Genomic DNA, 23,359 nt, shown 5'->3' on the forward strand with positions numbered 1-23,359 from the left:
GCTATTAAAATTTTGTGCGTATCCTGTAATCATTAATATCTGTAATAAATAATAAAATATATTGAATGACCCAAAACAAACGTATTACCAGTGATTCTTCTTTAATAATTGTCGTTACAACGGAGGCTGAACCCCTTTTCAGAGGTATTGGGGGCTATATACCAGAGAAAAGGAAAACATGTTAATGACATCACTGCATTTAATTTAATTCTGAGCTCCTAGAAAAGAGGCATCGGTTAAGAAAAGATGGATTTTGGTGTCAAAGAGGGACTGGCTATAGAAGCAGGGACATTTAGGAGGTATACCCACATAGTGGAGAGTGGGGATGCCCCATCTTACAACAAAAAAGGAGGAAGGAGAGATGAGCTCTAAACTCTTCCTATTAAGGGTTAAAACTCCAGCGCTGCAGCACCTCCTGTCAATCGGCCAGCTGTCAATGGTGGCACGTGGAGTGGTGGGCGTATCCGTCCGCTGATTGGCTGGGATTGGCGCGATGAATCGGGTCTGTTCTTTGAGGCATTCGGTTTCCCGCTAGTTGTGTTGCTCGTTTTTCCATCATGAACTGCCTTGCCGTCCCCAATATTACCCCCGGCTCCCCCAGCAAGATTCGGGGGCAGATCCAGGTAAGAGGCGGCTCCACATTATACCCTGGCTGAGGGCACGGGGGGGAAATGGGCTCCGAATTATACCCTGGCTGAGGGCACGGGGGGGGGAAATGGGCTCCGAATTATACCCTGGCTGAGGGCACGGGGGGCAAATGGGCTCCGAATTATACCCTGGCTGAGGGCACGGGGGGGGAAATGGGCTCCGAATTATACCCTGGCTGAGGGCACGGGGGGCAAATGGGCTCCGAATTATACCCTGGCTGAGGGCACGGGGGCAAATGGGCTGCCCAGGGAGCGGGCTCCAAATCCTACCCTGGCTGAGGGTAAGGGGGCTGTACAGGGTACCCTGGCTGAGGGCACGGGGGGGGGGTTAATGGGCTCCAAATTATACCCTGCTTGGGGTTAACGGGGCTCACTGCCTCCAGTCATTGTGTGTTTCCTACTACTGTACTACTCCTTTAGCCTGGACTATAACGCAAACCTGGTATATTTTTATCGTAAAGGGTTAACGATGATTTTACTGCTGGGTCCGTCGGCCGTGACCATACCAGCTCCCGGTCTTGGATTAATGGTTTATGCGCGGACATATTTTTTATTAGCACCGGATTATTGCGCTTCCGCCGCCCACAGAACGAATAAAAAGTCCGCCAAATCCGTTTCGGGCCGTTGTTCGGGTGTCGGCATTGTTTGTAGTGAATGTGCTGCCATCTAGTGGATGCAGGGGGGGGTACTTCAGGTCTTTTTTTGTTTGTCCCGCCAGACCCCCCCACCAGAGAAAGCAGGTCGTTGCCATAGAAACGGGAAAAAAGCATCTTCACTATTAATGTTTTATCTAAGTGGAACAGCATCTCTAACACGTCCCCTTCAGAGCGATACATTGTAACCCTTTAACGTTTAGATACTAAGCGGATGCAATGTTTGAAAAACAAACACAATGTTTCGGTTATAATGTATCCCTTCCTAAAGCCCTGCAATTCTAACAAAATACCGGTAATAATAAACGCTATTCATCTTGCCGGAGCGCGTTAAGGTCTCCAGATTGGTTCTGGATTGATTGGAAACTTTTTGTCTTGCAGGTGATATTCGGCCCGATGTTTTCCGGCAAAAGGTAAGAGGAACATCCCAGCGTTTACGGCGAGTACCGGCCGGCGCCCCGGTCCCCGCACCCGGTAATCTCCCCGCTTCTTTCTCTTGCAGCACTGAGCTGATGCGGAGGGTCAGGCGCTTTCAGATCGCGCAGTACAAATGCCTCGTGATAAAATACGCCAAAGATACGCGTTACAGCAAAGAGCATCTGGCCACCCACGACCGGTGAGTTATGCTGCACGCGGCTCCCCCGCCACCCTTCTTGGTTCCACCCCGGTTTGTGGCGGTAAGCGGGGGCGGTGATCTTATCGCCGGCACCCATCTGCCGAGTTTGTGCCTACGTATTTGTATTTTCTTCTCTAACGCCCGTGCTTTGGTCGCGCAGGAACACGATGGCTGCCGTGTCCGCCTGCACCCTGGCAGACGTGGTTCCCGAAGCGCTGAGCTGCAGTGTGATCGGGATCGACGAGGGGCAGTTTGTAAGTACCCCCTTCTAACGCACGCGGTTTCTTTCTCGCGCGCGGTCTCCGTGTGTTAAATATCCCGTCTCCTTCCAGTTCCCCGACGTCGTGGACTTCTGTGAAGAAATGGCCAATCGGGGGAAAACGGTGATAGTGGCGGCTCTTGATGGCACGTTCCAGAGAAAGGTAGGCACCGCGATGTGCCGGGTTCCCTCCGTGGTTGGTTACTCTTGCGCCGCTCCGGAAGACGACCGACTGCCGTTAATCTCTTTTTTTTTTTTGGTCGTTTCTAGGCTTTTGGTGACATCTTGAATTTGGTGCCGCTGGCGGAGAGCGTGGTGAAGCTGAACGCCGTGTGCATGGAGTGTTACCGCGAGGCTTCCTACACCAAGAGATTGGGGGCAGAGAAAGAGGTAGGTCCCGCAGGGGTACTTCGTGCAGAAACAAACTCAAACGTGCGCAGCTTCGGAGAGCAAACTCTGTCCCGTCTGAACCCCTGCAGGTGGAGGTGATCGGAGGAGCCGATATGTATCACTCGGTTTGCAGGCAGTGCTTTTTCCGGACGCCGGTACCCGCTGGAGGGAAAGAGAACCAAGCCGTGCGCGGCGCCATGGACACAACCCCCTGTCCGACGAACCCAAAACCGGCCAAATCCATCGCCCCGAGGAAGCCTTTCGTCCTGCTCCAGAGGTCATAGGTTACCGGCTCCATGTATTTACACCTTATTTATTTACCTGCTTCTTTTAACGCTCGTGCTTTCTGTATAATGTATTTTTAACGATTGGAGCGGGGCTTCCGCGGTGTGTAATGAAATCAGACGCTGCCGGTTTTAGTGCTCGGCCTGTTACGGACATCGGCCTGTCTCCGCTGGGTGAGGGTCAGCAAGATGTTTTTTTGTATAGGTCTTTTTAATGTATTTTTATATTTTTAAACAAAAAATCCTACTCTTCCTGTACAAGATGTTGTATAATTTGTGAGGATTCATGAAATATATGGCAAAAACTAAGAATTTTGTTCCTGTGGTTATGAAAAGCGCTCAGGACTGAAGGGGGTTAATGGTGCTTCTTGTGGCTGCTGTATAAACATCTGCGCCTCCGTCTCAGAGGTCTCCTGCTTGTGTGATTTTGCTTCCTTGGACGTGCCATGTGACGATACAGCTCTGCTTTTACTTTTCGTGCTTCTCTCTGAAACGATACGAGACCGCATCGCTGAGAGTGCGGCCCGGATGTCTCTATAGACAGCGGATGGGACCGGAAATGAAATGTTTACTGAAACGCAGAGGCGAATCGTAGAGCGGAGAGGCTGGGATCCCCCTCCCTGCTCCCACTACTAATCAGTCTGGTGGGTGGTCCGGCATCTCTCATCTATAAAGGCGCTGCGTGATCCTCCGCGTCGTGTGTGATTTCTGTATTTACGGGGAGCGATTTTAATCCTCTATAAAAAGCCGCAGCAAAGATTGCACGAGCCGTTTTCCGTGAACAAACCTTTTATTAAAACTCAAAACCCGCGTAACAAAAACAACCAAACCCCCAGGACGTGTTCTGTGTGATTACACCCCGGCACCCGCCCAATCTGATATCTACCCCCTATCGCCCTACCGTGTAAATAAAGCGCACCCTGTGCTGAGAACGTGAAAGGCATCGCGAGAGGAAGCCGTGCGCTCCTCCCCGATTACGCGACGAGCTGCGACGGCGCAGAAGGCAGTGGTTATAATACATGGAAGAACATAGAAAGCGTGGACGGGACTGTTTAACCATTCACGTGTTAGCGCGAGTAACAGTGTTGGTGCGTGAGGACGCCGTTAAAGTATCCGCTCGAGCTTCGCTATGCGTTATAAAAGACAGGCTCTGGAAGGCACTTCCGAGGCCCTGTGTGATGCATAAATCAGACTAATTAAAACTGAATTTTGCATTACACAGGGTCGGTTCAGGCCTTCTTCCCAGGTATAGCCCTTTATAATGCATAAAGCCACTGGGTGCCAGCGACTGCCCTGTAAGCTGCGAATAGCTCCCTAAAATGCATCGTAGTTCCCAGCCCCGTAGGCAATGCGTTAAATCTTATCTATATACGATACCCCTGTCTCACCCGGCAGCGGCCATGCTATATCATAACACCATGCTATATCATAGGAGGTATCGCTGGGCGTTAAAGCTACGAGTCTCCCGCTTACTAATGCCGCGAGCGACGGCGGCACACGCTAAGGCACATAAATATCCAGTGAAGGCACAGCTGGCGTTACTCGTGAAACCACCGCCTGATACGCAGAGCGAGTCACGAATATACCCGACAACAGAGCGCGTCGGTGAACTCGTGGAGCACTATAGAGTGGGTGTGGCCTGTGAGAGGGCAGGGAATGGGTGGAGCTAAAATCCACTGCCAAAGATGCCCATTGAGAGAAAAAAATGATGGTTCTCGGGTATAGTAACGAAATCCCAACACCGGCAAAGTCTCCTGGCAATCAATCGGCTGCCTTTCAGCAGAGGGAGTTGGCACAAAACATTAGGAAAAGCTGCGTCCGGCGAGAGGTGGCGGCCGCGCAGGACAATTGGGACAGTCTCCTGCGGATAAGAGGAAGCGGGGAGCCGCGGCCGGACGCCCGGGCTGGATCACACGGGTGATCGGCTAGTCTGTTTCCCCGCGCGCTCGTATGGCTTAATACAGAGGGGGTTTGTACCCGTCTCCCGTGTCTGCTTGGTTGGTGAAAGGCGGGCGCTGGTAGTTGTCGCCGACCGCGTCGGGGTAGGGAGGATACGGAGACGTGGTGTCTAGCGAAGGGTCCACGTAGTTTGGGTTGAAATCATCCACTCCCAGCTTGTATCTCTTATAGGCCATAAAAGCAAGTGGGATCTGCAAATAAATAAATAAATTTTATATAGCGCCATCGTATTCCACAGCGCTGTACAACGTGTCATTAATTCCCTAATTATAATATTGATATTTTACACTATAATATATATATATATTTTTCGTTTTTATTGTAACTGTCAATGAAGAAACAATGAAGTTTGTTGGATTTTAGGGGCTAGTCAGAGGGGGGTTTATCGGCCTCTTCGGACTCACCCAGGAGAGGATGGAGAAGAAGCTGAAGGCGATGGCGGCGCGGGCGTTATCCTGGCCGATGTGGATATCGGACAAGTTGGTGCTCGCCCACTGATTGGCCAGAAAGCAGAAGCCCACGAACCAAAGGAAACTCCACAGAGCTGCACGGAAACAGACAGAGGGGTCAAGTGAGACATTCTGGGGGATGCAGTCACCATGGCGACCGTTTGCACCGGTACCGGGGCTCCCGACAGATCACTCACCGGAGAAGCCCAGGTCCGCCAGCACTATGTGCCTGCGCTGGGCGACGTTGCTGATGGTCGGGAAGTAAGCATCGAGACCCAGGAACAGCAGCGACCCCAGGAAGGCGATGGTGCCGATGCCCACCCCGTAGTGGCAGGCGTCGCTGTTGTGATTGAAGATGCAGAACACTCGGCCTTCGGTGTCACTCGGGTAGCCATCGGTCAGAATGCAGGCGAAGACAATGAGGGCAAATATCTGCGGGGGGGAGGGGGGTGTTGGGGTTAAAAAATGGTTAATAAGATAATTTGCGCAGCAGGGAGCGACTAGTTGTGTAAAGACAAATCAGCCAATAGAACTCAGATACCAGGTCATGTGACGTTTCCATGTAATGGATAGAGGAAGAAGCTGCAGGAAGCAGCACCTTTACCTGTCCCCGACAACGTCACACCTATACCCACTCCCATGACTCTCAGCCAGAAAACAGGCCTAAGGAAAGATAATCCCGGCTTCACTGGTATAAATGTATAACCCTTTGAATGCCAAACGGCACGACACAAAAGAAAATAAAAAATGGTCGGTGCAATATGATCGCATAAGAAAAACATCCGCAGAGCATTTGGTGTGCAGTCGCCATAGCAACCGACAGGATGTTGTCTAATACGGCACAACCGAAAACATCCATTTCAATATCCGTCATTTTCTTTTTTTCATGAATATTTTAGAAGCTATAATGCCTGTCGCAGGTTTGTCTACACCTCAGCCTTTAGGCACACAGAGGGTTAAAGGATTATCGGACGCCGACAGGTTAACCCGCACAGGATTTTGTCCGAACGAGCTGCCGGGAATCGCCACGGCCTCGGACAGGTTCGGCGCTTCCGTTCTGGCAGAGATCCGCGTGTTTGGTACCGACAACACGTGTATATATTTATGTACAGCGCCGCGGAGTATGGTGGCGCTATATATCAAGGATAGTGATAATATGCTTGCTGCGTGTGTAACAGGTGCTTTAGGGATCAGTGTTCATCCATGTAAAAGCTAATAGGTTAATGAACTGCTCACGCCTCATCCTGTTAACCCCTTCATGAACCAGGCCTCATATTGCTTTAAACATATGTGTCTGCAGCAACCGTGATAATAACACGTCACCTTCTCCGGCCAGTGCAACCGGATCTGCAGCCCCCCCTCCCCCTCATCCAGGCATGGGGCAGTAAAGCTAGGGATTCTGCCCGGGGGGGGGGACATGTTCCTTAACAGCCAAGCAATGAAAGTGTTAAGCCCCCAATCTGTTGCCTGTAAACAGACCCCACGTGTCCTGCACAGAAATCATGTGACAGCCTTGGCATGTGACTGGGCCCAGTATAATCCAAGCACATGATACTGGGAAGGGGGATTTATAATGCACGGGAGGGGGGTTAATCCCTGGGCAACAGAGATACGATGGTAATGATATTCCTGTGCTCGATGTTACCCCCACTGGGGCAAATTACCGATCCCCATTAGGGTAGCTGAAGGGTTGGGTAACAAAGCAGGAGTATTAGTGAGGTGGGGCAAATTTCCATGCACAGTCAGCAAAACCGGAATACACAGGAGGGCATATTACCCCCTCCCTGCACTACCTAGACGAGAGAGGGCAAGACCATAACTCCCATCACCCTCGGCTAAGAGTACACGAGAGCCAGCCTCGATTTCAGGACTAACACCCTGTCTTTAGGCAGGACAGAGGGGGTAATACCCCCACCTGGGGCAGTCGGGCTCAGGGCACTTACCGCAGAGGCGACCCTCAGGATGCTCTCCGGCCGCATTAGGAACTGCTTCAGATTAAAGCTGCCCCCGGCCCCAGCCGCCCCGTATGCCCCGGTCTCCATTCTTTTGCCCCCTTCGCCCGGCCTGCTCTCCACTTCCTGGTGGCACCCAGAGGAGACGCCTACTAGTGACGTCACCAAGCACGACCCCACCCCTCGTGTCAAACCCTAGTCTGGAAAATAAAGCGCGCTGAATGGGAAACTCCTCAACCTATGGCGGGTGACAGGGAGCTGCGTTATATATCATATCACATTATATCATATATTATATTACATTATATTATTTTATTATTTCATATTATATCATATATCAAATCATATATTTTATTATATCATATTATATTGCATTATTATTCTATTATTTTATGTCATATTATATTATATCATATTATATTACATTATATTATTTCATATTATATTACATTAGATTACATCATATTATATTATTTAAGGGAACTGCATTATATCATACATATTATATCATATTGCATTATATAATGGAACTGCATTGTATCATACTATACTTACTATATTATATTATATGGGGATGTATAAGTAAATGTCTGTATATAGAACTTTGTATCAATTTTAACAAAAATATAACTAACAAATAGTTATACAATCTAGCATGTTATAGCTGATATCTCTGCTTGAATCCAGGTGACTCCATTAGGTGTACCTTTAAATAATGACATGTCAAGGTTTCCATGAGGGCCGGTATTGGAGCCATTTGGTGAGTCACTGCATGGAATTTAGGATGGGCTATTGAAGGGTTAATGTTTCTAGAGTCTCGGGGCAGTTCCCAGGTATGGAGCCGTTACCGGGTGGGTTTGATTGACACGTCGGGGAACACAGACTGTGAGGATGTTCATGATGTTTAATTTGTTCTTTCCGAAAGTTGCCCGGGGCAAGGTTTTAATTAAACATCAGGGACCGGAAGATTTTTCCTCTCGGGGGCCCTAAAATATTTGATGGGGATAAAAGATGGCGTGACCGTACCCGGGAACTTCCTACCTGAGCCGAGGTTAACCCTTTCATAGCCCGTGGTGACTCTTCTAGGCCGTGACTCGCCAGATGTGTCTAGTACCGGTCGTCATGGAAACCTTGTCATTTATGAGAGATGCACTTAACTGAGCCACCTGCATTCAAGCAGGGATATCAACCATGACATACTGGAAGCAAAAGCACCAACTCAACACCCCGTTTGCAGAACCCCACGGACTAATGGTTTTTCCGTATTGATCTTTGCTGTTTAGAAAGCTGAACAAACACATAAGTCTCTTCTTTGTCTCCCGCTGATTACTCCGTAAACGTAACCTTTTGATCCACTTTGTTAAATAAATCGGGACATTACCATCCACCCCGTCTCCTTTTCTTGTTTCGATCCGCAGAAGATCCTCGCTGACGGCTCAGGAGTCCGAGGGGGGGGGTACCAATCGATCAAGGTTTGCTCCTGGCCTTCAGGGTTTTTACCCCAATCTTGGGGTTAAAGGGCAGATCTTTGGGGTACTTCCGACAGGAGCCGACTCCATCACATTCTAATCTGATTTAATGCTATCCGAGCTTCCTGATTGGTGCTTTTCTCACTGCTATCTCACAGCTGGACTCCCTGCTTGAATACAGGTGGATTTTACTCACTTTTCTCGGTGATTGAGAATTGTACGTCTTTCTGAGCTGGTTGGGAGGGACTGAGAAGTCGGATCCCTATAAGGAGAGAGCGTTGACACAGACATTTCAGGTCAGAGTCCCAGAGAGACAAACACATGCAGAGACAGTATACGGAGAGCACAGAGAGAGAGAGACAGTTTACAGAGAGACAGTATACAGAGACAGTATACAGAGAGCGCACATACAGAGACAGTATACGGAGAGCACAGAGAGAGAGAGACAGTATACAGAGAAAAACACACAGAGACAGTATACAGACATACAGCACATACAGTGACACTATACAGAGAGCACACATAGAGACAGCACATACAGTGACACTATACAGAGAGCACACAGAGAGACAGCACATACAGTGACACTATACAGAGAGCACACAGAGAGACAGCACATACAGAGAGACACCATACACAGAGATAATCTACAAATCGCACAGAGACAGTAGACGGACAGCATGGCCAGCGAAGGTTGGAGAACGCTGGGGAGAGAGGTGAGTGACACCCTGGTTAATGTCTTCTACATGCTGTGCGTGACACGTGTTAGTGTATTCTGGGGCACATGTGCTGGTTATGGGGCATGTGGGCTTCACTTGGAAACCTGGGGCAAATAAGTTAAGGGGGGGACATGCAACACCTCAGAACACGAGAACACCTTGGATGAGATGTTAGAGATGGGGCAATATGTTTTACTCTGGACTTTTTCCCCCCCAGGAACTGGAGCACCAGTACTCCCCGAGTCACTGGTCCCCACGCCTGGACAAGGATGTAGTGATAGATGCCCATGTGAAGGAGACTACAGAAGGTGGGCGCAGGCTGGTGGGCGCACCGCGGGGGTCTTGGCTCTAAACGTATTTCTTATCTAATCTGACTGTTCTTATACTTTAAGGCACCAGATTATCCCGTACGAAGACGCGCGCTACACTGAACATCCCCTACGGAGAAAGAGAGAGCGAGAAACTGGACCTGTACCTGCCCCAGGAGACCCCAAGCGGTGAGACCTACGGGGAATGAGGGGCTTCTACCGGGAATGAGGGGCTTCCTGTGACAGCTAGACCGGAAAATGCCTCCATCACCTAATGCCTATTTTGATGTGAAATGAGCATTGGACAGTGGTCTGGAAAAGTGACCAGTGGGCAAGGATAGCAAAGTTTGTGAAGGTCCATACTTTAATTGTCCACCACAGACCCCAGTAAATGTCCACCATGAGCAATGTTGGGTTCCTACCGCTGCCAGCGAGGGCACTGGTCATTCTGCTGGCATAGAAGTCTCAGTTCCAAACAATACTTGGCTTTCACCAGTTTTTCTCTCTGTCCGTCACAGGAGGCCCACTTTTGGTTTACATCCATGGAGGATACTGGCAGTTCCTCAGGTAAAAAGAGACCCAAGAAGATCAGGCTGCTTCTGTTCTCACAGATAGGGTGGCTTTAGAATTCAAAAATTGTCGTAATGGTGTTTTCTGATTTAATTAAGATGTTTGTATGTTATAAACCCACTTTATGAATGTACAGTGTAAGCAGTCATCTCAACATACGCATTCTTATTCCTCCCCATTAAGTTATCTCTCCTTGTGTTGTGCAACTCATTTTAAAAATGGCCCGTTTGTCCTTTTCAGTAAAGAGGAGTCTGGCTTTATGGTGCCCTCACTGGTGTCCCACGGTATTGCAGTGATGGTAATGGACTATGACATCGCCCCTAGAGGTGAGGATACCCTTTAAATGGGCAGTGGCATTGCCTTTGTAGATCTTTAACATAGATGCCAGATTAAAGTTGATGTCTATATTAATGGGTTAATGGTTGGGTTCCTAAAAGAAATAGCTGTGAGCCTCCGTTTCCTTTTCAGGTCACATGGACCTCATCGTGGACCAAGTGAGACGAAGCATCGCGGTAACCCTGACGCAGTATCCACAGTTCACGTGAGTCTAAATAGGTTAATCTGTCATTTATAAGGTCACGAGCCACGTAACGACACCATTTCCCCTCGTTTCAGAAGGGCAAGAGGGGCACTTTTAGATCGGGGGTGTGGTTGGGGGCGGGGCTTTACTCAGACTTTGTACAGGACTTTGTGACCTATTAATAGCTATTTTTGTTGGCATTCTGTTGGGGCTTTAAGGGCTGTAGGACCCTGTGAGAGATCCATGTTGTTTTGAGTCCGGTTTCCCATTTTCAGAGAGGTTTACCTGTGTGGACATTCTGCCGGGGCTCACCTGGTCGCCATGGCACTGGGCACTGATTGGTCAGAATACGGCATCTCTCCTAACATTAAAGGTGAGCATAACTGTTTACTGCACAAAAGGCCGTACATTTGATGTCTGGTTGTAACTTGCATTTATTTTTTTGTCTGTACCAGGAGCCCTGCTGGTTAGTGGAGTTTACGATCTCCTTCCTATCATCCACACCTACGTCAACGATGCCTTGGGGATGTCACAGTGAGTCCACCTGGCCTCCATCTCTCTTAGGATGGTCAACCATTGACATAGCGGGCCAGTCTGAGGGCCCGATCTAAGTAGATGATATGATCCATATCCCACCACCTGACAACGTTGTATTTCCCAACAGGGAGGTGGCAGAAAGGAACAGCCCCATACTGTGGGTAGAAAACACCAAAAGCCGAGCCAGCGCTTGCCACATAGTCATCGTGGTGGCAGAGCATGACTCTCCTGAGTTCCAGAGGCAGTCAAAGGAGTACTTCCAGGTACCGTGCTGTTTCTGGATCCCTCCCAGACACCTCTCTTGTTCTGTATAATATTTTACACATCTAGCCTTCCGGAAATACTTTTTCTGGAGTAAATAAAGGCACCTTATTCCAGTCATTTCCAGTACTTTTCTGTCTCTTGGAGTATTGGAAGGAACATTGAAATACTTCTTCCTCTGGAGGTATTGTGTCTATCCTAGTATTTCCCAATACCCGTCCATCATGTACTTCCTGTTACTCTACCCTCTATGGGAGTACCACTAGGTACCCGTCCATCATGTACCTCCTGTTACTCTACCCTCCATGGGAGTACCACTAGGTACCCGTCCATCATGTACCTCCTGTTACTCTACCCTCCATGGGAGTACCACTAGGTACCCGTCCATCATGTTCCTCCTGTTACTCTGCCCTCTATGGGAGTACCACTAGATACCCGTCCATCATGTACCTCCTGTTACGCTACCCTCTATGGGAATACCACTACTACCCGTCCATCATGTACCTCCTGTTACTCTACCCTCTATGGGAGTACCACTAGATACCCGTCCATCATGTACCTCCTGTTACTCTACCCTCTATGGGAGTACCACCACTACCCGTCCATCATGTACCTCCTGTTACTCTACCCTCTATGGGAGTACCACTACTACCCGTCCATTGATGGTGGTATTTGAGGAAGGATTTTTCTCCTTCTCCGTGTAACATTTTTAACAGCCAATCTGATTTGGACATTTGGGGCAGGAATGCCCAATTTTATCATTCTTTATTAATGTATTGTCTAACGACCATGGCTTAAAGCAAGTCACTTTTGGACGCCACGTCTCATTTGGATTCTTGACTGAACTAGAAGTTAGAAAGTAGCTGATCTGCGCAGGACATCCTGGGGTCATCGGACGTGGACCTTAACCTTTTGCTTTTTCCCGTACTCCACCCTCATAGAAAATTCCTTTTTTCCTGCTGGGGAATTTTCCCCATTTATATCGAAATGAAAGAAATCCCTATCGTTCAGATGAACATAAACATCTCCTATTGGCTCCTGAATCTAAGACGAGACCAACGACTGATTAAGGTTTGAGTCTTTACAGCAGGAGAAACGGGCGACTGGACGGGGGGCCGGATGAGGGCCGATCTGTTTGCAGAAAGCTAAGCATACGGCTCTTTGTTTGCAGAGTCTGAAGTCTCTTGGTCTCGACGTTTGCTTCGCACAAATCGAGGGCACTGATCACTTTGATGTCATCGAGAGATTATCACAGGAAGACTATGAGCTCACGCGGGTAAATCGCCAGGAATCTGTGATGACGAAATACCGGCCGGGGATATATGGTGGGTTCATGGGTGGGGTTTTAACGTATTTTTTCTTCATCGACAGCTGATTCTGGAAATGATCACGAAAAATTAATCCGAACAGCGGAAAAGATGCCCGTGTGTATAGAACGTTCGGGCGGCCAATCGGAATCTACCACCACTGTGATTACTTTTTCATCACGCAATAAAATGTGACAACAAATGACATCATACGTGTGAACGGAAACGCTGATTTAAAAAAATGAAAAAGTACTATTAGTCAGCAATCTGGGTGTGCCGATGATGTCGTAATAACAATAAAGTTGCTTTAAAATAGTCATATATGTGTCATTTGTGGGTGCGGTAAAGAAAAAAATATTATTTTAGGGCAAACATGTGATAGGCTACAGAGCCTCTCGAGACTGTCCCAACCAAAATTAGGTCAGTTGGTAGTTATTCCAAGTGTTAATACCATATGGTCGTAATCATTTGTTGCCCACCATGATATTTAACCATTTCTGGGGACATGTTGTTATAAGTGTCCTAGTGTCAGCCTTGACTGTTATCAAATATGAATTATGAGAGTGCTGGGAGTTGTGGTTCTGTTTTGCAACGTATGCTGCGTCATGAAGAATCTCCACCGCCATTGGTTGTTTTACATTCAAATTCTGAGGTGGAGTTCTAAACACTAGAGAGGATCCCAGCTTATTATCCTGCAAGGATGCGGCCATTTGGTTTGCAGACATGAAAAAAACCAACCCCACCAACATGGCGCCCGCAGCTAAACCAGCACAGCCACGTTCGATCTCTGGTGTTTAGATCTTTAGAGTCTGATATGTTTCAAAGCTGCGCAACGCGGCATGCCGGGAGTTGTAGTCCGTATCCTTCCCATGGTTCCTCGCTAGGTGAACGTGATTGGCGCAGCGCTCGGTTTGAATTTCGCGGTTGAGAATGATGTTGAAGGACTCTCCACTTGTTTTACCTCCTCTCCGGGACGGGGACCCTCAACTACCCGACGAATGGAGGCTTTACCGTCTGGAGACCCGGATCTCGACCTTCAGCAACTGGCCCTTCACCGAGGGCTGCGCCTGTACCCCAGAGCAGGTGAGAACGGGGCAACCGGAGGGGTGCAGCACCAGTGTGAGCGGGGCCTAGTGGTGTGTGTGAGCCTTCCTGGAGGGGTGACTGGATGCTGCACTGGGGGGCTTTGCCCTGAGGGGTCAGTAAATACCCTGCTGGGGTATATATATATATATATTTTTTTTTTTGGGGGGGGTGAAATTACAGTATTTGGCCTCCCGGAAGTGCTAGTGTTGCTTTAGAACTAAATACCCCTAGGAAGGGTACCGATGCCCTCTGTATGTAGTTGCCTCTGCTATGATGTGGGGTGTCTGCGGGATTGGCTGGTGTCGGGGTATCTGCTATGAAGGGGCATTTGTGTGACTTGTATGTGCGCTGCGGGGCGTTTGTGTGACTTGTATGTGCGCTGCGGGGCGTTTGTGTGACTTGTATGTGCGCTGCGGGGCGTTTGTGTGACTTGTATGTGCGCTGCGGGGCGTTTTTGTGACTTGTGTGTGCGCTGCGGGGCGTTTTTGTGACTTGTGTGTGCGCTGCGGGGCGTTTGTGTGACTTGTATGTGCGCTGCGGGGCGTTTGTGTGACTTGTATGTGCGCTGCGGGGCGTTTGTGTGACTTGTATGTGTGCTGCGGGGCATTTGTGTGACTTGTATGTGCGCTGCGGGGCGTTTGTGTGACTTGTATGTGCGGGGCGTTTGCGTGACTTGTATGTGCGGGGCGTTTGCGTGACTTGTATGTGCGGGGCGTTTGCGTGACTTGTATGTGCGCTGCGGGGCGTTTGCGTGACTTGTATGTGCGCTGCGGGGCATTTGTGTGTCTTGATGCCCCTCGTGTGACGTGATGGGGTCTTTTTCTGCTCCTAGATGGCTGAAGCCGGCTTTATTCACTGCCCCACGGGGAACAGCCCGGACGTGGCTCAGTGTTTCTTCTGCCTGAAGGAGCTTGAAGGCTGGGAGCCGGAAGACGACCCCATGTAAGTGCCAACAGTCCCGAGATCCGGGATAAAAGACGGAGGGAGCTGCTGTTTACCTTCTGGCTTCCCGTTTTATAAATCCGATAAAATGTTTCTTAGGGAGGAGCACAGGAAGCATTCGCCCGGCTGCCTCTTCATCAGCCTTAAGAAAAAGCCCGAAGCGCTGACGCTCAGCGAATTCCTTAAACTGGACAAGGAGCGGGTGAAAATCAAGATGGTGAGTGCCGCGGTACTGGGGGGTCTATTAACTATTCATAGTGTCCCCCTGCAAATGCAGTCGCGCATGTGCATGTAGCGCTCCTACTGTCAGATTAGTAATTGGCACTTCCCCCCCCGTCATGTTCATAGCAAAAGAAGATGAGCCTCCATATTGAAATGTTCCAGGCCAAGGCCAACACCGTGCGGAGCTCCTTAGAAAAACTGGATGGAGACGAAGTGGCGTGATTTTTATCTCCTTTCCCCTACGGACGCGTGTTCCTGCGTCGCGGGTTACCCGTTTTTAATTGGGCGACACGTTTAAAACGCAGACTTCATCAAAATATTTTTAGTCGTTTTTTTTTTTTTTTTGCCCCAAATCCATTGTTTCTTCAACCCTTTCAGACCTTTTTATTCCCCCTGTAAATATATATCACCTGTCTCTTTTTATTCTTTTCATCATGAGCGATAATGACCCTTCCGGGCTGTTGTACATTTCTAATTTTATGTTCTCTTTGAGGATTTTTTACAATAAAAAATATATATATACCAAACTAAACTGGAAAAAAATATTTTCTTATGTATTAAGATGTATTTCTAGAATAGTTCATCCACCCTCCACTCATGAAAGACGCCTGGAATGCTTTACTGCTGCTGCAAAACATGAGTGTCTGTCTCGTTCCTTGCGCATCATCATCATCATATTGAAGACCAAAAAAATTCAAATATTCAATGTTTTTTATTTGAAGCCATTCTGCTATAATTTAGTTACAGATCCTCGCATCTTCCTGCCCCAACAGTCAGTTCTTTAATATAACTGATTTACATAAATCAGAAGGTGGCTTGGAAATCAGTGGGTTATACTTTGATGGGTGACCTTGGACGACCTTTGTGTTGAGGTCACTGTGCTCGTTTAGCTCTGCACCCCGGCGTTTCGTCGAAGGACCTGCTTGAGTTTTTCCAGGGCCTGCCGCGTGTTTAGCTCGGAGATGTCCCGATGCCAAACCATCCTCACGCAGCTGGGTGAGAAGGACAGTGCGCGCACGCTCACTCCTTGTCCGCTTGCTATCTCTGCGGGGCTCACCGCGCTCAGCTGCTCGCACAAGTCTTGAGCGGGAAGCAGCTTCTCATTCATGGTCAGTAAAACAATGTTGGTCTCCACAGCCGCCGGGTCCGAGGTACAAAGCGGGGAACCTATTTCTTGTACACCTGTGGAGGAACATAGCCGAGAAATTCGATTGGTCAATCCAAGAGTGGCCGTCTAGGGCGCGCTAAAGGTCGTTGGCGAGGGACGTATCCAGCCTGTTGGGGCAAAATGCTGAGAAAGTCCACTTACCCTTGGCGAACATTTTAGCATTTTGGTGATCCAATGTCACGTTCTCCTGAGCCCGATTAAGAGCAACCAAGCCAGCAGCGGCTAGCACACCCGCCTGGCGCATGCCCCCACCAAGCAGCTTCCTCACACGCCGAGCATCTGCCACAAACTGTGCCGTCCCTCCAAGAAGAGAACCGACAGGAGCACCAAGACCCTAAAACAGAATGAGGCATTTAACACACCCCAGCTTGGGGTAGGACAACGGATCCCTTTACGTAGATGACCCAATGTGCCCAGGGCCCTTGATTGCCTTCTGCTCTATGTTACCCACTAACCCCCTCCCGTTGGCCGTACTTTGGACAGACAGAGGGACACCGAGTCGCAGAACCGAACAATCTCTGCTGGATCCGCACGCAGCGACTGGGTAGCGTTTAGTAGCCGAGCGCCATCCAGGTGAACCTTAAGCCCGTACCGGTCAGCAAGTCTCCGGACCTGCGAAGAGAAGACAAATCCGTGGGTTCTTACACATTAATTACCAACGGCTACAGCGGGATGACCTTTAGTAAATACCACAATCGCCCGAAACATATAAATTACCTTAATATCAATCAGTACATGAAACTAGATTATTGTTACTTCATCCAGATAATTGTATATTCCCTGCAAACCAAGGGGTGAGGAGGTAGACCTGGTGGAAACTCCCGGACGCAAAGGAGGACTCACCTCCTCCATGTAGGACACGGGCAAGACGCGCCCGCCCATGCGATTATGGCTGTTCTCCAAGCAGATAAGACGTGTCTCCGCGTAGTGAGGATCGGGGAACCCGTGCTGGATCTTACTCTCCAGATCTTTCAGGTCGAGGCGCCCGTCGCTGAGGGTCCTCACTGGACGGACAAACACTCCAGCGATCTACAGACGAGAGACTCATCAATAGAAAATAATCGCATGATGGACTGATTATGGCCAGCGTCTCGGGGAGGGAGGGTCGCATCAGGGTTCAGCATTCTGATTCCCTACATCTATGGAGGGGTAGCACTCATCCTTCTCAGTCATCCAATCAGGATGTGGCATGTTCAGTCTACGATACGTGAATGCTCAATGATGATGTCATATTTATCTTTGTTTCTCATGCTTTTGTACATACGGTGTTACTGTCCTTCTAAAACGAAAAGATATCTGATGAAGCCACAAGGGGGGATAACGGAGCGTCGGAGGACATATCTCACCTGCGCGGCACCTCCTTGCTCATATATGTACATGTGCGATTCGTCTCCTACGATGATCTCGGCTCCTCTGGTCCGGCAGTGGCACATCACTGTGACGACAGGCGGGAGAAGGCTGAGCTCGCTATGTACCAAAGTCCCAAATCCCCAAAATTACACAGAGCATCCACCGAAGGCTCCACAACTATTATGTCTGGTCAATGGGGGGAACTACTGGACGAAAACTCCCAGGGGGTTCAGAAGCATACTGGGGTTTATAGTCAATCGTAGACCTTCTGAGGCTTTTTTTACATCATTTACTGGAATAATATTTGGGGTTTAAAGGTTCCTCAGCTCCCGTGACGGACTAAAATATGTATATATAACAGGACGATAATGTGTCTGGGACTTGGCGTCTGAGATAGTTCTGGTTCTACAGGAGCCGAGAAGGTATCTACCTGAGATCAGGTTCCCCATAGTCCCAGAAGTCACAAAAAGAGCATCTTCCGTTCCAAGTATCTGGGCAGCCCGACGCTGGATCTCTACAGAGAAATGAGACGGAACGTTAGACGGGAACAGACAACACGTAACATTCTATTTACAGAGCGCTGGCAGATACCGCAGCACCGGTGCAGGAGCAGAGGGCCACGCTCTCGCAAGCTTACAATCTATTAAGCACGCTCTCCGAGTCTTCAAGGGTTTGGCAATTACCATTCACGGTGGGGTCTTCTCCATAAACGTCGTCCCCCACCTTGGCCTCCGCCATAGCTTTTCGCATCTCGGCGCAGGGCTGCGTCACCGTGTCACTGCGCAGGTCCACCACCTGCACCCCTTCTTGGACCTCTGTGGATCTATACATGGAACGGACTCCTCCGACTGTCCCCGGGACATCTGAAGTCCTTTGCTCCATAGCTTTCCACCGGCACCTGGACTAGATTAAAGGAAGAGGTTCTTTAATACCGAGCGGTGTGTGCGGCGGATATGCTTTATATAGTGGACTTACAGGCTTTATTGCAGCCCTATAGAAGCAGCCCAGGCCCACCGTCAGCCTCGCAGCAGTCATTACACCCCCCACCCCCACGAGCGTGGAATTTGGACGCCACAGTGCATTGTGGGTTAATCCACGGGTTCTTACGTAGTGCACAGTGCCCCACCTGCTGACAGACTGCAAGCACAGCACTCCAAAGGGCAAAATCGGAAGATTGCGGGGATTGTGCCCCAAAATCCTCTCCCAAAAGCGCAGGGTCTGACTTTTGTAACCCAAAGACCGTTTGAAACCCCCCCGACGAAAGGGTGACCAAAATGATCAGAAAAGATGAAAGAATCTCAGTATTTATGGCTCGGGGGAGAGAGAGGATTTAAAGGGATTAAACAACAGACAGGAGGAGGTGGAATGTAAGGAAGCTTTACTTTACTGAGAGGGTGGTAGATAACTGGGGCAGCCTCCCAGCAGAGGTGGTAGAGGGTAATCCAGTGAGGGGATTTAAACACGCATGGGATGGACATACGGCTCCTGAATCTAAGACGAGACCAACGACTATGGTTTGATTCCTTACAGCAGTAAAAATGGGCTATGATTCTGTAAACTGCTGTTGAGGGTGTAACTCTCATCACTCTAAACCAACTCGAGGCCTCTGTATAAGGGGTAGGATTGGAATCTCCTACATTCCCCCCCCGGGCCACCAAATGCTCTTCTGTCATCATAACATCAAAGCATGAAGAGCAGCTGCAGCGCCTTCTATTTTGAGTGATACCATGCTATAGGGAGCATAGCTTTAGGGACACCCGTTCTCTGACGCCCATTCCTGCTCCTGGAACGCCCGGGGCCGGTGCTTCCAGTAACCGCGAGACAATGGATATAATTAGATCACCTTGGCCATGGCGCATGCTGCTCCTGTCTAATTAACACGTCCTCGTTCTGTCATAAACATTACCGTAAAGGTATTTTGAGGCCAAGCGAAGCTAAACAATCACCACTCAAGAAAACCTTCAAAAATGAAGCACGTATTCGGACTAAACGTGACAATGTTGCAATGTGACCTTTTTTGAAACTGTGACGTAAATTGCAAAATTGCTAAACTAAAACCGGAAAAGTCATTTTATTTAACCAGAATTTTCTTGTATTTTTTTTTATTATATTCTAAAAAATGTTGCAATTTTTTTTTAAATTTAACCTTTTTTTTTGTATTTTTTTATTATAAATATTTTTACATTTTTTTTGCAATTTTGTTACTTAACCGTTTTCTTGTATTTTTTATTATAAAGATTTTTTTTGTATCTTAAATTAACATTCTAAAAATATTTTTTGCTTTTGTTTTATTTAACCAACATTTAGTTGTATTTTTTATTATATATATATTTTTTGTATCTAAATATAACAGTATAAAATGATTTTTGCTATTATTTTATTTAAAACAGACAATGGCATTTATAAGATTTTTAGAAAGTTTTCCTGTTCTAAATACTATATAGCAGTTCCGTGAATAATAGCCACTTCTGCTGGTTTCTGGATCCCGGCAGTTTGAGAAGAAGACAGAGCCGGGGCAAATACTACTACTTCTGTGCTAGCCGCGGGATAACCTGATCTACCGGTTCACGTTTTTGGTCTATTTCTTGTTTATATCTTCAGAAAGGACGAGCCACTTTGTTTGTAGCCCTGATAGATACCCCCCAAGTGACCCTATTTAGTTTGGCCAGTCCCTCTTTGCTCCTCCTCCTTTTAATTTCTTTACATTGGCGGGGGATTCTAAATGTAATTTTTCCTGGATTTTATTGTTCTTTTCTGGGTGAGAATTCTTCTTTTTTTAATACAATGTAGGTGTGGCTATATGTTAACTCTTCTCTTATTGGCTATGGCCCAGCCTATGAGGGGCTCCTTCTCCATCCTGCATTCACCCCACCCAAAACGTCTTTAATTTTTCATTTGATGGGGGTCCTTCTGTTGGGTAACACTAGCATGACCTCAACATTTGGGGACACCAAATCGGGACACCTGTGTTGGGGGTGTGGCAAGAGGCAGGGATGGGCAGGGCCAGACCTAAAAGTGGGCAGCGTCTAGAGGCGTAGCCCATCATACTCAAAGAGTCACCTCTTAGTGGCAGGGCATCACATGAAGGGCCAAAAGGAATCTCCAATGGTGGCTTTTACAGTTCCTGGGAAGATAAGGAGATCTCCTCAACTGGGCCATGATCCTGACTGCCTCCAAAATCAGGAGAGTGAGGTGGCCACACGAGACAGCTGGACGGCGCCCGAAAAACCCGCGACACTCGAGAGGTATGGGCTAGGTTGGCAACTTTTCCAGATCAACCTGGCACGAGTCACACTTGAAGGACATCGGCGCACCTGGGAGACTCCGGGAGCGACGCCGCTTCTCCGGTTCTCTGAATCCTCCGGGTCGCGGAAGCAGGGTCATGACACGCCCCACTCCCTGCCCATTTCCCCCTTAAATCAGCAGGAACGCTCATTGATGTCAGTGGGGCCACCCGCGATGTCAACAGGTAGTCCTGGCCGCATCTCACAAGGGGGGCTTTGGTTAGGCGCAGCCTAAAAGTTCCCAGGTATGGACATCGGAGTCTTTCCTGGAGCCATCAGACCTCGGTACTCATGGGACTTAAGTGCGCGATCCGGGGCCCTAAACCAACGCCTCAGGATCCGGTGACTTGGTGACTCTTCCAGGCCCCGATTGTCTTCTCCTGCAGATGCCTTCAGCCCGTTCCAGAAAACGTCCATAAGCTCATGGAATGAAGTTAAAGAAAGACGTTGGATCAGCCCCAGGGTTTGGCCGCGTCCGCCATGTTTTCATAAGACCCCCCTCCCCCGCCCTCGGCACGTGGCATTGTGTATTTGGACGTCGGTAAGGGATTCCCTGGCGCTCCCCGCTGCACCCACTCCACGCCCCGGCTTCGGCAGACAGGGCTCCCTCCCTCGTCAAGCCCTGCAGCTGGGTTTCGGAGCTCTCGATGACGGCAGAGCTTTGGAATCCGCCGTGGACACGGTCTGGAAAATGTGAAAGAGTGGTTTGTTACCATGCCAACAGGAAAAAAACAGACTATCACGCCACCCCCCCCCCAACAGTCCCCTCACTCGACTTGCCTCATCGTCTTCCCCCATTCAAAGTTCTGGGAAGACGATGATTTGGAACCATATCACAAGGGGGCCGCTCCGATTAGAATGTCTGTAAACAAAGGGAAAAACCGTAAACATTCAAAAGTTCGTGTTTTAAGAAGCCGGGAACTCGGAATGACTCAACTGAGAATTATACACCCAAAAAAAACAAAGGTTAACCCCTCGCAAACATCGCCAACGCCTCGAGATAAGATCTCTCAGTCGTTGGGAAATATCGATGAGAATCACGGACATTCTAAAGCTGGGGGGGGGGTGCCGTCTTTTTAGGTCACGAAGTTTCAGGATATTACATAAACTTTACATACATCCGCCGACCATTCCTGGCAGCCGCCTGGTTTGTGACACGGACTCCATACGTCTGATATTTTGAAATAAGGCTCGAGGTTCCTGGAAGCCGTCTGAGAGATAAGTTGGACAATACATGATTCAGAGTGAGTGTAAAAAAAGGTAGTCATTTCATTGAATCCCCTCCGGGGGGAGGTGGGATAGGCTCAGATGGTGTTGGTCCTGCAGGGCGGTGGATGTTGCTCGGACCCATAGTAGACCTGGGAACGACGTGACGTTATTTGATGTTTTTTTATTCATAGAGGTGATGGTACGGCTGGCGCTCAGCGATTGGTCCGGAGGGCCGTTCATACAGGTGAAGGGGATCTCTTTAACGGTCCCCGTCGCCCCCCCTCCATTTCCTGGCACCAGGATAGGAATCTGTGTTTCCTCTTTAATCCCGTTACCGTGGAAACAAGGAAGTGCGCAGGGGGCGGGGCTACCAGGAATGTGCCTATTAGGAGGGTGACGCATGAGCCGCATTCCTGAACCTGGAACGGGAATGGGAGGCTTCCCTCCGCAACGCCGAGCGCCGCTTAAAGGGCCGGTACACTTTATCACGAGCCCTTAAGACAACAATTACCCCAAACTTATTTATAAGAGACGGGGGTATTTACTGCGTGCCCTTAACCCCACGTGTGCCGGCACGCTGTGACACATTAACCCCACGTGTGCCGGCACGCTGTGACCCATTAACCCCATGTGTGCCAGCACACATTAACCCCATGTGTGCCAGCACGCTCTGACACATTTCCCCCATGTGTGCCAGGACGCTGTGACACATTAACCCCATGTGTTCCGCCACACTGTAAAACACATTTACCTCATGTGTGCCGGGACGCTGTGACACATTTACCCCCTGTGTGCTGCCACACTGACACGTTAACCTCATGTATGCCAGAACATTGTGATACATTAACCCCTGTGCTCACTAATTCTGATTAACCCTGTTTCTGTAACATATTAACCCCCATGTTTGACAGCACTGTTAGGTTCCATATTATTCTTGTGTGACAGTGGGCAGTGACACATCTTATTAACCCCGTAGACTCCCGATTAACCCTTCCCTTAACAGTGCTAAGCAACTATTAAAATTCTGAATGCTGTCAACAACGCACTGTATCGCCTCCCCAACACCGTAGGGCATGAATACTTTCCTTCATAGCACGCATTCTCCGTTTACCAGGAAATAAATGTTTCTTTACTCACGTAGTACAGCGGTAGCCAACAAGCAACTCCCATGAGCCTCAGCCAGCGGCTGAACCAGCAG

At 48.8% G+C, this 23,359-nt stretch overlaps 5 protein-coding genes across 7 annotated transcripts; 3 read left to right on the top strand and 2 right to left on the bottom strand.

Annotated features, from left to right (window-relative positions):
- Window positions 1–488: 488 nt before the first annotated feature.
- On the top strand, window positions 489–3,161 carry TK1 (thymidine kinase 1). The gene is made up of 7 exons (XM_053453181.1): window positions 489–623; window positions 1,682–1,713; window positions 1,803–1,916; window positions 2,077–2,170; window positions 2,249–2,338; window positions 2,446–2,565; window positions 2,655–3,161. Exons 1-7 carry the CDS (start codon window positions 558–560, stop codon window positions 2,847–2,849), a joined length of 711 nt encoding a protein of 236 aa, XP_053309156.1. The 5' UTR covers window positions 489–557; the 3' UTR covers window positions 2,850–3,161.
- A 1,252-nt stretch (window positions 3,162–4,413) lies between these two features.
- On the bottom strand, window positions 4,414–7,349 carry SYNGR2 (synaptogyrin 2). The gene is made up of 4 exons (XM_053453483.1): window positions 7,201–7,349; window positions 5,455–5,689; window positions 5,213–5,352; window positions 4,414–4,999 (listed from the first exon to the last, which is right to left on the bottom strand). Exons 1-4 carry the CDS (start codon window positions 7,297–7,299, stop codon window positions 4,805–4,807), a joined length of 669 nt encoding a protein of 222 aa, XP_053309458.1. The 5' UTR covers window positions 7,300–7,349; the 3' UTR covers window positions 4,414–4,804.
- A 1,927-nt stretch (window positions 7,350–9,276) lies between these two features.
- AFMID (arylformamidase) lies at window positions 9,277–13,115 on the top strand. The gene is made up of 11 exons (XM_053453348.1): window positions 9,277–9,394; window positions 9,615–9,705; window positions 9,790–9,894; window positions 10,224–10,272; window positions 10,516–10,601; window positions 10,744–10,816; window positions 11,071–11,168; window positions 11,251–11,329; window positions 11,460–11,595; window positions 12,765–12,869; window positions 12,965–13,115. The coding sequence occupies exons 1-11, from the start codon at window positions 9,359–9,361 to the stop codon at window positions 12,992–12,994; spliced, it is 888 nt and encodes a 295-aa protein (XP_053309323.1). The 5' UTR covers window positions 9,277–9,358; the 3' UTR covers window positions 12,995–13,115.
- A 640-nt stretch (window positions 13,116–13,755) lies between these two features.
- BIRC5 (baculoviral IAP repeat containing 5) lies at window positions 13,756–15,462 on the top strand. The gene is made up of 4 exons (XM_053453212.1): window positions 13,756–13,983; window positions 14,819–14,928; window positions 15,028–15,145; window positions 15,277–15,462. The coding sequence occupies exons 1-4, from the start codon at window positions 13,831–13,833 to the stop codon at window positions 15,370–15,372; spliced, it is 477 nt and encodes a 158-aa protein (XP_053309187.1). The 5' UTR covers window positions 13,756–13,830; the 3' UTR covers window positions 15,373–15,462.
- A 381-nt stretch (window positions 15,463–15,843) lies between these two features.
- On the bottom strand, window positions 15,844–21,545 carry LOC128471293 (uncharacterized). 3 transcript variants are annotated; one of them, XM_053453209.1, is made up of 8 exons: window positions 21,529–21,545; window positions 18,352–18,571; window positions 18,099–18,182; window positions 17,665–17,753; window positions 17,162–17,347; window positions 16,793–16,930; window positions 16,460–16,652; window positions 15,844–16,332 (listed from the first exon to the last, which is right to left on the bottom strand). In XM_053453209.1, the coding sequence occupies exons 2-8, from the start codon at window positions 18,548–18,550 to the stop codon at window positions 16,037–16,039; spliced, it is 1,185 nt and encodes a 394-aa protein (XP_053309184.1). In that variant the 5' UTR covers window positions 18,551–18,571; window positions 21,529–21,545; the 3' UTR covers window positions 15,844–16,036. The 3 variants fall into 3 exon arrangements, with proteins under 3 accessions (XP_053309184.1, XP_053309183.1, XP_053309185.1); XM_053453208.1 differs by lacking the exon at window positions 21,529–21,545 and adding an exon at window positions 18,644–18,780; XM_053453210.1 differs by lacking the exons at window positions 16,793–16,930; window positions 21,529–21,545 and adding an exon at window positions 18,644–18,781.
- Between the last annotated feature and the right edge of the window lie 1,814 nt (window positions 21,546–23,359).

The sequence above is a fragment of the Spea bombifrons genome, chromosome 13 (genome assembly GCF_027358695.1).
Source record: "Spea bombifrons isolate aSpeBom1 chromosome 13, aSpeBom1.2.pri, whole genome shotgun sequence".
NCBI classification, from domain to species: Eukaryota; Metazoa; Chordata; class Amphibia; order Anura; family Pelobatidae; genus Spea; species Spea bombifrons.